Source organism: Fistularia commersonii, chromosome 9 (genome assembly GCF_037954325.1).
Source record: "Fistularia commersonii isolate RoL2024-O1a breed Wild chromosome 9, RoL_Fcom_v1.0, whole genome shotgun sequence".
Lineage (NCBI taxonomy): Eukaryota > Metazoa > Chordata > Actinopteri > Syngnathiformes > Fistulariidae > Fistularia > Fistularia commersonii.
This window is the reverse complement of record NC_141292.1, coordinates 8,236,531-8,253,458: the sequence shown is the minus strand read 5'-3', so window position 1 is coordinate 8,253,458 and position 16,928 is coordinate 8,236,531. Positions and strand designations below refer to the sequence as shown.

The window sequence follows — 16,928 nt, the reverse complement described above, 5'->3', positions numbered from 1 at the left end:
AATACAATAAAAATTATATTTAAGGAATCAATTTTATGTTATGTCATTGTCTGAAAACCCAAACTCCTAATTATTATCCTGCCTTGCACTATTCAGTTATACATATAATGATTTGATTTTGGTTTATTTATGACTTTTAGATGGAATTATGAATAGTCAGGTGGTAGCTGAACCAGAGATTTTCTTTATTTTTATTACTGTGAGGGATGTCACATTTGATATTTGAAGATAACCAAATTCAAACTAAAAAAAGAACATGAATTATTGAAAAAAATTATAAATGTATAAAAGTTAAAAGTATAAGCTTGCATGAGAAACCACATTTTATTATATTTTTCTGTCTTTCCAGTACTGACCGGCATAACATATTGCTAATTGCTATATGATCACTACTCTTGACCAGTAATTTATTACATCGACAGCAACATAGGATTACACCAATGTGTCACTCTGCAGTATTACACCCTCCTTTGAACGTCTGAAATTATTCAGGTTGTTGTACATCCAGAATGATGTCTAAGAGTAAATGGACATGTAAGGACAATTCACAAACCACACCACTTGTGGTGTGGTTTGTAAATGCCAAGGTCCTATCAATTACAATAAATTGGTATGGATGACATACAGTGTTTAGAAATATAGTCCAATAACGTTAGAAGTGAAGGATAGTGAACAGCTTTAAGGATTTGCAAAAAAATAACAGCTGTTCTTGATTAAATCTTGGTGGACATATTGGTGGACGTCTAGCAGCAAGGAAGAGTGTATTTAATCTTGATGTTCTAAATTTAACATTGAATTATAGTCTAGGGTGTCATGAGGCCATTTGTCTGTGAAGATACTTCATCACCTGGGTCATGGTATTGGTTAATAAATCTCAACATGCCAACTGGACTGACATTTGACCTCTTTTCCTAGGGGCATCTTTATAACAAATAAGATTTATCAAGAAGCCTGAACCCATTTGTTCGATTTGCTGCCCCATGTTGAGAAAGATTGTGCGGTTTCTTTGAAGAAACGGTATTGGGTGCAATTTACCCTGTGAATTGGGCTCTGTGGTGTTTTTTCAACGAGAAATTCCACAAATTGTATTTCAACACACCTCAAAAGTCTGTTCTGGTTAAATTAACATCTTCCTGACATATAATCATTCACAAGAATAGTTTAAAACCTTAGTTCCTGGCACAGTCAAAAACACTGAATGGTGTCATACCTTTTCTTGAAAAACTACATTCACATATTCGCATTCACATGAAAAATATTTGGTCCTTCTTGAGTTCTGCAGGATTTGATTAAGGAAAAGGAAGAGGTATTATATACATATCTATATATACATATAGATATATATATAAAAAACTCCCCCAAGCGCTAGCATACAAACAATTAAAACATTAAAAAAAAAAAACAATTTTTAAAAGTTGCATTGTGAAAAAGAAATGCTTGCACACACAGACACACACATGCACACACAAACACACACACAAATAAATGACAGCCTAAGCTTCTCAATTACTCCAGCCTTACTCCTGACATGACCCGTTGCAAAATATACTTACTTCATTATCTCTACATCAGTTGGCTAAAAAGGGAGAGGAAACAAACCAATAAACAAACCTCAGTATGGTCAGTTGAAATAAACAGAGGATGGCTCTGCAACCTTACACTGATTCACCTTGAACCTCTGGAAGTCAGGGTGTGTGCCACCGCAGGGGCTGCTTGGGAAATCAGTTGTATTTTCAAGTCCTGCTGGAATCTGCACAAGTGAAAAGAGACAGATACAATGTGAGTGAGGATAAATTTGTTCTCTCTGTTAGCTCTATAATAGTCCACTCTATCTGGAAAGCGTAAACACCTGGCTTAAGTTTAGTTTGCTTGACAGCCTTTTTCGTGGTCATGCTGGAAACTGAGGATCAATTCAGACCAATACCATATTCTGCTTAAGATCAATTTGGACCAATACTGCATTTTGAGTACGGTTTGCTGTGATTGGACATTTGTGTGAAGAAAAAAGTTGATGCTGACATCACTTTTCAAACACAAGCATTCACGACTGCCCCAGTGGGCCTGGTGTCAAAAATGATGATGTTATATTTGGCTGAACTCCTTTCTAATAACTGTGCGATGAAGCGTTGGATCAGAGCACGAGGTGACTCATGATCTCATCGGATAAGCTCAAATGCAAATAGCTGATCGAGGCTGTAGGTGAGCAGATCTTTCTCACGGGGCTGCAGTGCCTCACCTTGAAAAATCCAAACGAGGGTGACTTTGAGAAATAAACCATTGTCATGTATTTTGCTGAATGTGCATCCTACTGTTTCTTGATTGACCTAAATATTTCAACATCCCTATTGAAAGCTTGACACCGGTCTCTCTTTATAAACATTTATAAATCAAATATGGTAACACTTAAAACTGCAATGAACTATCGATCAGAATATTTCGTTTTACTTCAGCTACCAATGCAATTAATTGATTCGTGGACGGTTGGCGATCCTGGCCTAGTCTCTCAAAGTTGTATATTTTTAAACACTAGATGGCAGTGTTGTGTTTCTTATTATGACCACGGACAGCTGCCAGGTGAAGGGACTTCAGAATTTAGGTCAAAACAACCTCTTGACAGTACTTACTCAATGATCATGATGATTCATCTTCTGCAGCTTATGCCCCACTGTCAGGTGGGGTTGCCCCCTCGACTGGTCAGGGGTCAATCAAAGGGCCGCATATACTGACAAACAATCATTCACTCACTTATTCGGATCAATTTTCCGAATGAGTCCATTTTTTGGACTGTGGGAGGAAACTGTCGAACTTGGAGGAAACCCACGCAGACATGGGGGAGAGCATACACAGAAAGGTCCCCTTGTCGGTATTGAACCAGGGTCTGTCATGCCGTGAGGCCGATGTGCTTACCACCGTGCTACCCTGATCGTGATGATGATAAACATAATGTTTGTCTTGTATGCACTCTAAGTGCTATTACCTTAAGTTTCCCTATAATTTCGGCTTTCCCTGACAAAGGTTAAAAAAAAGTAGCTGAATAACTATTTTTGGTGTTTACATGTTGTTACCTTGCGTTTTTAAGAAACATCAGACAATGATAAACAACACTCCTAACTTACATTCAGAACAGATTTTTTACAATTATAAATTGCCACTATGATTTTGTTACTAATATGCTTACATTCAAATGAAAAAGAAAATACATGTTCAGCATATAACCCTAAATGTATGATAGTTTAATATCTTTATTTGATGATATCTATATTCACCATTTAAGGAACTACTCCACTTAACTTACAGGTGCATTTGCATGCAAAAAAAACTTCAAAAAAAAAAAAGATATACATTATCAGGAGGGTTTCAGGAGGGGCTCTGAAAATTGAAAACACAATTTGAGTAGAAAACTGTAACTTTCTTAACATTCTTAAAAAGTCCACTTAAACAGGCAAAATGCTTTGAAGCCTCTGACATCATGGAGGAGTGGGGGATACCTGACAAGGTGACGTTAGTTGAAGAAACCGAGCCAGCAGACGTCAATGGAAATTATGATACCAAAAAGACCCCAGAGGCTGGGGTTCAGAAAGTAGAAACAATTCAATGGAAATTATGATACCAAAAAGATCCCAGAGGCTGGGGTTCAGAAAGTAGAAGCAATGACCACAAAGCTTTGACATTCAAGTAAGTGTAATCAAAATTGTAAACTGTATATAACCAGGAATTTGAACAAAAAAAAAAAAAAAAAAAAAAAGAGAGAAAACAACACTCATGATTTGTGACTAAAATAAATTCCCAATGTGTCATCACACTTCTGGCATTTGGATGAGTTTAAAAATATTGCTAAAGGGCAGCAACTCATATAAAAGACCACAAGAAAGCAACTGTAGAAAAATGTGCTCTTCTCTATTCATGTGTTCATATTAGGGAAGAACACCTGCCTTAATGTGCTGTTAACGCCTAATTTATTTCACCAGACTATGTTAAGACTTTTGTCTGTTTAAAAGGCCATCCACTGTTGATGCAGATCAGTGTTTGAACTTTTGTGTAAAAAGATGTTTATGAGGAGTTAGAAAGTGTTTACTGACTTGCTTCTATGAAGTCATTGTTGCACAATCACAGAACAGACTGAAGCAGGAGGTATTGTGAGGACTGCAGTAGCTCTTGTGAAATTAAACGTTTTATATTTTTTCACATATATGGTTCTAAAACAAATTGGAGCTGCATTTTTTACAATATAGTGGAAAAAAAACTCAAAACATAGACATAGTATGAATGAAGGCTCTTTACGTTGGGCCTCCAAATCTGTAAAACCACCTATGTGTCAGCAATCGTGCAGCAGTGGGGATGATAATGAAGGATGCATTTCAAAATGTCGACTGCTGCAGCATCTCTCTATCCTTTTCTTGAGTTCACAAGGGAAAAAAGGGGAGACAAAGGGGGAAAGAGAGAGTTGCCCCAGAAGTTGGTGCTGAGCCCACTGGGGAGCTTTCAATGGAACATCTGCCGTGGGTGTGAGACTTTGTGAACCTCCCATCACCAACCCCCTCCAGTGCTCCTCCAGCAGTAAAACCTCATTTCAAAATAAACCTCCTCATCAGCTCCGACTCTAGGGAAATCGTGAGCAGAGAATCTGGTGAAGACTTTATTCGAAACCCCTGCAGTGAATCCATTCTCCCTCCCCTCGCCTCCACTCTCTCTCGACCGACGCCATCACCGCTTGCCGATTCTATTTCCTTTTTTTTTTTCCATTCCTCCTTTCGCGTGCGCACGCAGAAGCAGCTGTCACCGGGTCGGAGCGGGTGCACGCGCGTTGCGTTCACGGACACTCTCCCCGTGTGAAGATTAAGCTACAGCTCTTGGTCATCTTGCGGTCAAGACAGGATGAGAAACTGAAAGAAAAAGGGGAAAAAAGGAAAAAAAATAAGCGCGGGCCTTTTCGTTTTCACCAGATTACGGCCGTTGACAAGCGAGAACCTCGGGGGGGTGGGGGGGGTGAAAGAAGAGAGATAGAGAAAGAGAGAGAGAGGACCAGGTCTGCGGCTGTGTGTCGACAGCACCTCGTACGAGTTGTGGATTATACCGAGGACACCGGACTGAAACCATGAGCTGGGGTTCCGAGCTATGGGTGAGTCGGTGCACTTGCGGGGTTTGATCTCGCCCGTATTGAGCTTGTGTGAATCTAACGGGTCCAGAGAGAAAGAGAGAGAGAGTGAGCGAGCGAGAGGGAGAGAGAGAAAGAGAGGGCAAGAGAGAGAGAGAGAGAGAGAGAGGGAGAAAGAACCGACGCAACGGCTCCAGCTAAAAAGCCGTTAAATGTGCGCCTCCGCCGCTTCGTAAACCGCCCCTCAGCCTCCGGAGCGTTAGCCGTCGGGGGGCTAATTGGTAGCTGACGTTGATTTGGGCTGTAATGCAGTTGGATGGTGCTTCCGATTCCCCGCAGAAAGGCACCGGACGGCGTTAGCAAGAATGACAGAGCTTGAAATACCGCAGTGTCTCAACATCCATTTTACTTTACACACAATTGCAGCCGTGTTTTTGTACCCCCCCCGCCCCCTTCAAAATATAGCACGTCTCTTTTGATGGACACTTGTTTGCGCTGCTGTGTTTGTGTATGCTAGGCTGCTCGCTGCAGTCACAGGATGGAATGAAGTTCTCCCAAGGCCACCTTTCCCAACACAAAAGAGCACTGGAGCACATGCATGCGTCCCCCTCCCACCAACTCAGATCCGTGGTCCTTCTTTTTCCCACATATGAAATAACCACGGTCGTTTAATTTACTACCGTTGTGTGAATTGTTATAAGTGGGTCATAGCCAAACTATATTGTATGTATGTTTATTAGCATAATTCCTCATCAGTGATTGGTTGACCTCAAATGTTTTTGGTACTTCACATGGAACTGTCATACTGCTGCAACATGAGGTGACTTCACTGCAGGAATACATCCTTTCAAAGTTGTATCGTGATGAAATTACCGTCACTATGAAACAAGGATATAATTTAGAAAAAGAGTATGACGTCTTTGGACATGCACACCATGTTTTAGGGATGCTTTTAACACATCTACCGCGGTCTTGTAGACTGTATTTGGCTAATAGGACTCCATTTACTCGCTGCAATAACGTATGCTTATCTGTTTGTGTTAAACAATGTCATACTGGAGAGTCAATTTATTTTTTATCTTTTCCTTTACATTAAAGATTATCTGATAGAGAACTAAATCGAGGGCTAGGGAATATGGGGAAAAATTGGTATCACAATTTGAAGATGCTGTTTTTGGATATCAGTACACCACACAGCATCTTAGACAAGGATATTATTCAGGTCAGGTACAAAACACAAATAAAGGAACTGGGTGTCTTCTCAGGATAAAAAGGACAAGTGTGTTTTCTTGTTTATTTGAATAACAGTATGTAGAGATCTGAAAACGAGTCTCTGATCTAACTTTTTACCACTCTAAATTCCAGTGGTGTGATGTCGCCTTCAGACCCACTGAAATATCCTTTTGTTTTTTCTGTTATAACACGCTAGAAGCCCATATCAAACCGGCCATTGTACCAGTTATATTTTAGCATATTCAGACACCTTTTTCAGACATTCTGAGGTCATTTACATACTTATCCTCATAATATTGTGTCAAATTATATTTACAACATGCTAATAAGCAGTTGGGAAGCGGAATTCCTGTTGTCAGGCTTTTCTGTCAGTGGCTCGTTTTGTTATTTTATGGTGGAAATGATTCTTTGGTAAAGCAGTTATTTGGCTGTCTATGTGCTGACAAACAAGCTGGCAGAGGGTCTGGCTTGTTGTGACAGGATTCACTTTGTATCATGTATGAATGGTGGTATAGTTTGAGTTTGTCTGTGTGTGTCATTGCAAACATTCATGACTGTATGCTTGCAAGTTAAGACACGGAAGAGATTTTTGAACCTGTACACGGGGTCACATTTGTTTTCCCTTGACTCTTTTACCAAATGCACCAATACAGCAACATATTATTTAGTGGGTCGTCAACTTATCTTAAATTTATTTATGGACCTCCAACTGCTTTTCGCAGATAATTCAGTATCTCAAGCCATCGATTTGAGTCTTTCTCTTCAAACAAGTAGCCAAGCGGTCTGCACATAGTTAAACCAGAGTCAACTTTTTTTTCTCTCTAGAAAAAAGGGATGGGGGAAGCACTCTTGAATTCTCCACTAGTTTACCTTGTCCAAAGTTCACTGAGACATCCACCAGCCTCCTGCATTTTTTGTTTTCCCAGTGATGTCAGTCTTTTTTCCTTTACTACTGCAATGTTTGACTGAGAGACACTCTTGCCATGATAGACATGCAAAGCACTCATTGCTTGTAGGTTATTTAACCGGCTTTCATGTGTACCTTAAGTCTGGAAAAGATTAGCAAGTTTTTTAAACAGACTTAAGCTTTTGCAGAGCATAATGTATTATGACCAGATGGTCAGTTTCTTCTCTTTAAATGGGCTGAATGGAATCCAGACACTTTACGGTTTCTGTAATTTCAGTCCTTGCAATAGAGCAGTGAAGAGGTCACCGCAGTAATCTACAGGAGTCTGATGAATGTTGTCATTAGATGCGGAGTCTATTTTGCTGTTTTAAACCCCTGCAATCATCAATACTATGGTGGTATTCACAGTTTCATGCACAGCAGGGGAACGCAGAAGAGACTGCAAGAACAGTATTCTATGTTAAAAAGGAAAACAAAAGGTGCATTTCTGAAAAACTAAAAAAACAAAAAAAGTCTAGAATAAACTACTCAATACTTTTTGGGTTTTAATTTAAGTGACCATCATAATTTCACAGGAATTTATTTTCCTTGTTCGTCATCTAAGATGTTAGTAACCAAAACTGAAATAATAAAACTTCATGGATGAGGAACGAGGCACCAAGTTGAGTTTAAAATGCTCATCCTGTTCTGTGCTTTGAACAGGAAACAAAGTGATATTTGAGGAAGTTAAGTCACAGTTGGCAGTATTTTACAACCTCTCAGCTGTGCGACCACACTGGTGAGGCAGTGCAGACATTATATTTTGTGATATTGCCACCTATTACTTTTTATTTCTCAGAATAGAGACATTACTAACCAAAAAATGGAGCCTGACCTGCTGTGCTGATCTCGATCAGGTTGATCAAGTTCTTAATTTGCACCTGAAGTAGGTTTTTTGCTGAACAGCAATTCTCATCCTCAATTTAGAACATAAATCATTTAATAGAAAAGATAGTGTTAACGCTCTATTGACCATCAGCGAATCACCATCAGTAAATCCCTACAATTAGATGATAGACCCCAAAATGTTGAGTGCCGTTGGTCCAACATCATGGCACTGATGATAGTATTCACCACCATAGCCTCCAGGAATGTTTGCTACCATCAAATTATCATAATCACTGTCCTTGTAATATTAGCAGTGGCATTCAGCTGCATGCTTGTCCTTGACATGCCCATACCACTTCTGCTGGGAAACCTCTTATATATTGAATACATTTATCTACAACAGGATAACAAAGTTGCTGTTTGCCCGTATTCAACAACCAAAACCATTTCTCATGAAAAAAATGATAAGTCCTCATATATTAAACATTACTTTGATAACGTAACAGTTAATTAATTATCGATACTGATTTTTTTTTTTTTTTTTGGCTGGGTCAATGATTCATTTCATGTCATTGTATCTGTTGAGTATTGAAATGTTCTGTGTTATAGCATATCAGTTGTGGCCAGCATTCTTTGCTTTTGCCAACACTTTCTGTAAGTGAAATTGTATAATTAACTAGATAGATCAGCATTAGATGCATGCATAGAAGGGATGCTGAAACCTGCCAAAATACATTTCAGATACAAAGGGAAAAGAGAAGTCTAATGCTGGGAAACATGTGACTGGGGTGGAAAAAAATGTTTTTTTTTTTTTTTTTTATTACTTACTGCCTGCAAAAAATGTAAAACACTGAATAACCCATCTAATTTTTCAAGGGGGCTATAAGTGATTTGGAAAGTCTGAAAGAATGGCGTCCCTGCATCTCATACGTTACCATCTTGCAGCAGAAGTGTCAGTATGGTACTTCAGTGCTAAACTAGACAGCGAACCAGGACAAAGTTATGTTAGCTGGAGGATGGTGGAGACAGGTGATTTAACATAATCAGAACTACAAAAACAAAATAGAGCTTAAACAAGAAGACATAAGGAAAGATGCCAGTTGTAGTTACTAATAATATTTACTCTGTCCAATAATTAAGCCTTAACCAGAACACACATGACCTGACAAAAGTCACTGGAAACATTCATTTTAAAATCTCCTTTCTCTTGGTATCTTATTGTAGTTGAGAGAAAGGATCGACATTTATTAATTATTAGATTAATCTTTACATCACTTTATTGTGGATGGGAAAAGTCCAACTTTCAGAAAATTACCTCTAGGTCAGGGGTTGGCAACCTGCGGCTCCGAGTGGCTTGGGGAAATAAATTATAACTATTTAATTGAAGTGTATTTCATTTGTGTTAATTCCTTTTTTAAACTTTTTAGTTCTAAGTTGGAAGATTATTGTGATCTTGAAATATTAAATAGAATTATATTTATTATTTTTCGCTGCGCAAAATAACGTCACACTCGCGGAAGTCGGTATACCCGCCAGCCGGTAAAGTCCCAATTCGCAGATGCTGTGCGCAGAAGTTCACGAGCAGAAGTCACATAAACCAGGTAAAATAACTATTTATGAAGATATTTTGCAAATATTTATTTTTTATTGTTTACTGACACAGTGATTTTTTCATGATTTATTTTAAAAATTCAGGTCAAGGCTCTGCTACACGCTCTGAAAGCCCAAAGCTCAAAATGAGTTCATTACATAAATAAAATTTAATTTTCTCCGTAATATTTTGTGAATATCAGAAGCAACACACTATACACTTGTTTATTCAAAGTGTAAAGGTAATTAAAAGCAATTTATACAGTGGTACCTTTATTTTAGACGTCAGAAAGTAATTGCGGCTCCCAGTGTGTTCTTTTCCGAGGAAACCGGGTCCAAATGGCTCTTTGGGTGTCAAGGGTTGCCAACCCCTGCTCTAGGTCAACTATTGTGACCATTCATCTTCTCAGCACCTTGTATATTCTTTGCTGTGAGCTCAGTCAAAATCAAACTGTGGATGGAGTTCACATTTCACCTTTGAGTGTGGTTTCACTTGCGGTATCATTCTTTGGCTTTACAGAGTGACAGTAAGCCTTCCATGATGATCCTCTTCGATGTTTCACTTCATCTGAGCGGTCACTTTTTTCACTGGATATAAGATACGTTTCTCACAGTTAGACAAAAGAGTCAGACGCAATTTACCGGTGATAGTCCTGAGTAGTTTTTATTTTTTGACGATATCTTTTTGGGGTAACATGGACAAAGCTGAAACTTTACTCAAGGAGCAGCTGCTCAAGGTAAGAGAGAGTAAATTTGCCTGTGTATCCCCTAGGCTGGACATGTTTTATTAATTATCTGACATTCCCCTTCTGGTTTAGTGCTTTAATTATTCCATGTCAATTGAGGTGTTGTTGTCTAGCCATTTAGGACAGTTCCAGACAAATGTCTGGTTACCTGGACTTGTTAACTGCAAGCACATGCTTGTTTTCACCCTTATGTAACCGAAAAGGGAAAGTTGCTATTGTCTGGAGAGGCCCTTCAATTCATTTGTCTTCTTTCATGTGTAAAGAGGTGCCTCACTCGTTGCCAGAGGGGGCCACAGAAGGAAGTCCAATCAAAACCTCATGGTCGTTTTTAAGGGCATTTGACTCATGTATTCATTTCAGATATATAGCTGGGCTTTTCTCCCTGGACCATTCCACTGTGCTTGATCGAGCTTGGTATTGGACTCATATCCTCAGTGCTTTAATCTCAGCTTTGGTCAGATTCCCCTCTCGGTCCAAGCATGTCCCCTGCTGTTCATCTGACATTCAGGCCATTTCCAGGCTTGAAACCGGAGCTACTTTGTTTCCCTCTGTCTGTGGGTTACAGTCATAGGGTCAGAGACTGAAACCTCTGGCAGACTACAGTCCCCCTACAGCCCCCCTCCCCCATTAGCTGTACTCATATCCAACCACCTGCTGACTCAGTGATACCACCCAGAGCCCATTTTCTCTTAACCTCTCTCTTTTAACCCCCTGTGACTATAAAATGGAGATGAACGCATCCACAACAGATTTAAAAACCTTTGACCAAACCTCCCACCTGTGGGTACGAAGCAGAGGATGGAATAGCGGTCTTTCAATACAAGATTATTCAATGATTCAAGGAACTTTTTTATTGTCATACCAGCACACCATACAGTATGTGGTACGAAATTTGTTCTTAGGTCTAGTTCAAGCCATAAAAATAAAAATAAATAGAAGGGGAAAAAAAAAGAAAAACAAGAGCAAAATGTGAACAAATAAATAAGTACATGTACTTGTTAAACATGTAAACTAAGTGGAATTTAATCCACTGAGAAATGTTCTGCGGTAAATTTGCAATCAGTAAGACACACAAAAGGTAAGGGATTGATATCTCACAAGATGATTTCTAAAATCTTTGTTGCACACCTCTTTTAATGAGCAGATCACGTCAGATGAACTTTGATTGGATTTTTTGACTTTGCCAGTCAAAAGCAGACATTTCACTAATGTGTAAAAATGGGGAATATTCAAATTCACAGATGAGGACAAAAACAACTAAAATGTACCCACTGTTTGTAAATAGACTGTTTTTCGGAGATTGATAGAAATGCCATGAAAATTATTTTTTTAAATGTTGTTGCTGTATGAAGCAGTAATGCTTTATGGCAAATTATATTGCCTTTTTAAGTCAGTACCTATTCTTTCTATTTTACTATCAAAAATCCTTATTTTTTTCGAAACTCTAAGTAGTTGTTCTGCCAAAGTCTGCAATACTACCTGGAGTTAATATACAAGTTAAACTTTATTGTTCGTCATAGGGGAAATTCCTTTGTCACAGCAGTGAAGCAGTTATAATGTCAAAAATAAAAATGAATATACCGGTAAATATAAATAGAGAGACCGTTAGAAGACAGAAGATAGCAAGACATCCACGAATAAAAAGACAGCAGTGTGAACAACAACAGCAACATCAGGGATAATAATGGACAACATAATGGAACAGTAAGGGTGAAAAATAGCCAACCAGAACTGAACGACAATATAATTAGTGACAATAGCACCCAAAGCTCTCAATTGGTGATTTAGGGTATATCTTTGTTTTCTTTAGAGGGGACTTGAACTATTCCATCTTGGGTCCAGAGGAGTGGTCTTGCCTGTTTTAAAATGTTCCCTGTGAGGAGGTGACTCAAGCCTTACCCCCAAAAGCTTCTTGGAGCATGTAATCTTTTGCCATTGTCTCTACTGTTATTTGTAAAGTGGGCCTCTAATCACAGCTGGGATAGTGGAAACTACTACTAGTGGAGCCCAGTCATGTGAGCTATGACCGGCAGTCATCTGAGCCTGCTTTTTTCCTTAGTGTTATGTTGTTCTACATAACAAGCCTTCTACTCTCCAGCTTGTGACACTATTGATTTTTCAAAACAGAAAAACGGCAGGACATTAGTTATATTGTTACCGGACCGTAAAGTGTTTTTGCTGTTATTTACAGAGGAAGAGGTTAAACAGAGGGTTGCCGTTCCTCTTTCCCAGCAATTTCGACAATTAATCCATCCATGATTTTATGCTTAAGTGACTTTCATTGTTGAGAAAACAGTGTAGCTGATGAGCAAGTAGACCTGTGTGCGTGGACTGAACAGGTCACACAACTGCAGATGTATGAATATATATTTTTTGTGTGCAGTGGTCCATTGACCTATCAATTAGGTGTTAACTGTGAAGTAAAAATTTCCAGCTACTTGAAAAGTATTCAATACCATATTGGTTTCCAGGTTTATATTAGAATTTTTTTTCTGCAATTTAACCTGTCTAAACTGTTGTACGTTTAGAATGAGCTTATCTCTGAAGTTCAAAAACTTTGGAATACAAAAAATCATGTACTTCATGGATTAGGACGCAATCAGACTGACTGAATTTTTTTCTTTCTTTCTGCAGACTATAGTGTTTTTGCAGGCACTGTTGATTGTCCTTTAAGAGGAAGTGCACGTGACAGCACAGACGTTTGCGGGAGCTAGCCTGCGATCACAGTGTGTGTGTGTGTGTGTGTGTGTGCGCGTGTGTGTGTGTGTGTGTGTGTGTGTGTGTGTGTGTGTGTGTGTGTGTGTGTGTTTCAGTATTGGTCTTTCATGCCCCCTGTTTAAATGTGTTAATTCCTTTTTTAACATTTACAGGTACTTACTGTATCTATTATATGAAATATTTGGCTGGTGATCACTAGTACTGTTAGAAGTATCCTAAAGGCTTAAGAGGAGCCCTCCCTTGCTTCTCTTTAAATTCTCCAATTTGCTCAGTTTCATTTAATTTCAAGTTTGGTGTCTAATGGTTGCAGTCATGTATTACTTGTAAGTCAAGCATTTTTTCAGTGGGTGTGCAATGGTTTGGATTTTTCTTCTTTGGACACAGCTGTACATTTTATGGTTATTGAGAGGCATGAGGTTGCCTCCTATGTCGTGGCTTGTTACTGCTTATGACCTGTCTTAAACCCTTTTTTCTATATTGATGGAATTACTCCATGCTGCCTTTTCAAAGGCAGTGCAGGACTTGTAGAGTTTTTTTCCATCTTAATGATGCCTGTTCGCAAAGGTGGAGTCAATTGATTGGAGCTGTAAATGATTTCGACTCGCTGCCCTTCACAAGCCTGAATTCTTTTCCACAACTCCAAATAGTTCTTTGATAGATGGAGAGATATTTTCCAAATGGATTCTTTTGTAATCATGACCTTGTAATTAGACCCAAAAGTACATTGGCTTTTAGGGTGGATACAGATATAAATGAGGAAAAGCTGAGTCCAAATTGACAAAATTTCCCTTTAGCATGATATTATCGGTTGTGCAAAATGTCAGTGAACTGCATAGTCCTTACTGGGATCCTCATAATATCTGTGATATTTTAACCAATTTGTTTACTATAGTAGGTAGCCTCCTTAGAAGAGCAATCTCTACTTTTCTTAAAATGAGAAATGTCAGAGCTCCGTCAAAGTACTGTCATGCTATTCAGAAAGTAAAAAGTGGTCATGTTGACAGCTCTGAAGAACTTGCTGATGTAACTGCTGGTCTTACATCTTCCATGTTTCTGGGGTCTTTGGTCTGAAATTTTAAATAATCAAGTATGACTGTGACCCCAAGCGACTATCAGGCAACTATCCTTGTTAGTATGTAAAAGTATTGACTTTTTCTCCAGTATATTGGAAACTGGAAAAAATGGAAAATATTAATTTAGTTTTGAATAAAAGAACTCTAGGACCAAACTGTCAAGCACTCAAGTGTTTTTTTTATAGTAATCAGAAATTCTTTCTGGAGATTGCTCATTTACTATTTCAACTAAAATTGCATTACCTTTCTCATGTTTTCCCAAAGATAAACATCTGTACTTATGTTCTTGTTTAGGGTGAAGGCCACTAAACCATGTAGTCTGTAATTGAGAGAGAAATTAATTAATGATTGAATTGATTGTTGGGCATATTGATGGGTAGTCGTTTGATGATTTGACTCGAAAATACTGATTTGGTTTCTAGTCAGACAAGAGTCAGTGTAAGAAGAGGAACCATGCAACTCAGTGACAGAAATGGTCATACGAGACACGTCGATTTATTAACTTGCACTGTAAACTAAAGTTTTAGAGCCCTCTAACACAAAACATCTTTAATCCAGTCTCTTGTTTACTACCCTGATGTTTGTCAGCTGACTTAGAAGCAGTACTGTTTTGTTTGTATGCTATTCCCACATTCCAATGCCATTATTTTCAAGGCAGTCTAGTAATCATAAAGGTGCTGTTGGTACTTGATGAAAGACAGTAATGACTTCTTGTGTTCAAATCATAGCTATTCCTCAGCTGAAATGCATCACATGGAACATGCCAAAACAGCACATTGCTTCAGTGTCTGGCCAAGAGCCATGTATAGCATGTATCATTTTCTTGTCCAGCTGAATACTGATACAGTAAATGCATCCCCCTCTTCATTTATTTTGTCTTTACTACAGACAGAATTGAAAAGGAACTGGGCAATTAACATTTGTCTTCCTTTAGGCTTAGTAACATAATTCCAATCATAAAACCTTTAAGGAGTAGAACTCAGAACCACAAATCTGAGAGGCCTATATTCTCTTGACACTGCCAGGAAACAAAAAAACGGAAACAAAAGTATCTTGACTATTCACCTTTTTGAGACGTCACTTTTACAGACAAAAATGGTTTGTGTAACATGAAGATCTTCATCTGATGCTCATTACATTTTCATTAAGTTTTAAATAGGGGATGAGAAACCTTTAATATACTTCTTTGTGTGTGCTGTGTCAATGGGGCTCTTGACAGCCAATAGCAGGGAAAACATCCGCTCTTCTCTAAAAGCATCATCCACCCTACTCCATAGTACAGCTGCTGTAAGCATGGAGTAGTTCAAACTCAAACCACACACTATTCCTCCATACATCCTCCCCATCAGCTGCAGTCCCAGTGGAACCTTGACTGTGGGATAGAAAATGCTGCAACACACTTGCACCTATTTAGAAAATAATGCAGTTTAACACACAAATATTGAATAGCCTTTCCCTGCCTTACATTCTTGCATATCAGTAATACATTAAACTGTCATTACTGTTCTCTCATATTAGGGTTGCACTAAAGTTCTAAAGTCTGCTTATTTCCAGAGAATGTGTTATATAAGAGTTAAAGAGCTTTGTCCACCAAAAGAACAAAAACAGCTCACCAAGAACAATGGCTAATGTGTATTTGACGGCTTGGTAGGAATTATCCATAGACTGGCCTCTGATTGGGCGGGGAAGCTAATAACTGTGGTAATCAGATTAATGCCAACATTTAATCTGTTCTTTCTCACTTTACTTTTTGTCCTGCCTGCCGGAATTCTGTATGCTTTGATTGACTCTCTTTTTGTGAATTTATTCTTTTATCCAATTGTCTAATTATACATAGTGGCATTTAGCAATAATCAAATCTATGCTACGAGAGGAAGTCTTATTTTATCTTAACTTCTCACATGGATTAACTTTGTGGCTATTTTGTCCTACAACGCTGTTTTGTGAATACTGTTGTCATGCTGCGCAGAAGAAGTGAGTTTTTTGTTTTCCTGGACAGTGTTTGCTCTGTGAAATCTGAAAAGGAAGAGCAAAAGGAAGAACATCAACTGACCCCTTGTGAGGAGTATCTGCAGGTACTATTGCAGATGAAGATGACCAGTGCTGTAAGTGAGAGGAGGTAGAAATGCAGATATCGCTAAAGTAACACTCTATTTAAACATTTTATATGATTATATTTGTCAGATAGAAAAGGGCGCAGTCATTGAATAAATGAACATATCACCTTTTCAGTTCATATAACTCACAAGAAAAAGGCAGCAATTTCCTCTTGCTTAACAACTCTTCCAAATTATACATGATACTTCAGATAGTACAGCAAATTGGATTGTGTAAAAAAAAAGAAATGGGAGGAGCGCACACGTGTAATATGTGTGTCCATATACCAACACACACTCTTATATTTCAGACAGGCTGAGGTGTTGTTTCTAAAATTATCTGCATGGTATGCAAACAAGAACTCCTGCACATAAGGTCACTCACTGGCCCAAACAGCTGTTCATATTTTGGAAAAACTTGTTTTAGTGTGTATTCACTCATTGACTGGTTGAGTAATTTTCTCAAACAAAAAAATATTTCCTGTTGATGAGTGATTGGTGAGTTTGTATTTGTAGGAGTTCCTGCAGTGTGAGAGCATAGTATCATGTGATTCATGATTGTCATGTGAGTGAATATTCTTCAGTTCAGTGTAGTTGGTGGTT

At 38.5% G+C, this 16,928-nt stretch overlaps 1 protein-coding gene across 11 annotated transcripts in view; it reads left to right on the top strand.

The window, feature by feature from the left end:
- The first annotated feature begins 4,640 nt into the window (after positions 1–4,640).
- Positions 4,641–16,928, top strand: part of fnbp1b (formin binding protein 1b) — a 60,046-nt gene continuing 47,758 nt past the window's right edge. For 3 of the 11 annotated variants that reach the window (XM_086152259.1, XM_086152257.1, XM_086152254.1), the window contains exon 1: positions 16,036–16,334. In XM_086152259.1, coding sequence (XP_086008385.1) covers positions 16,188–16,334 — 147 coding nt within the window. In that variant the 5' untranslated portion in view covers positions 16,036–16,187. Of the gene's footprint in view, positions 5,120–16,032; positions 16,335–16,928 lie in introns of those variants that run through there. The other 8 variants (XM_086152264.1, XM_086152263.1, XM_086152253.1 and 5 more) reach the window with 7 other exon arrangements.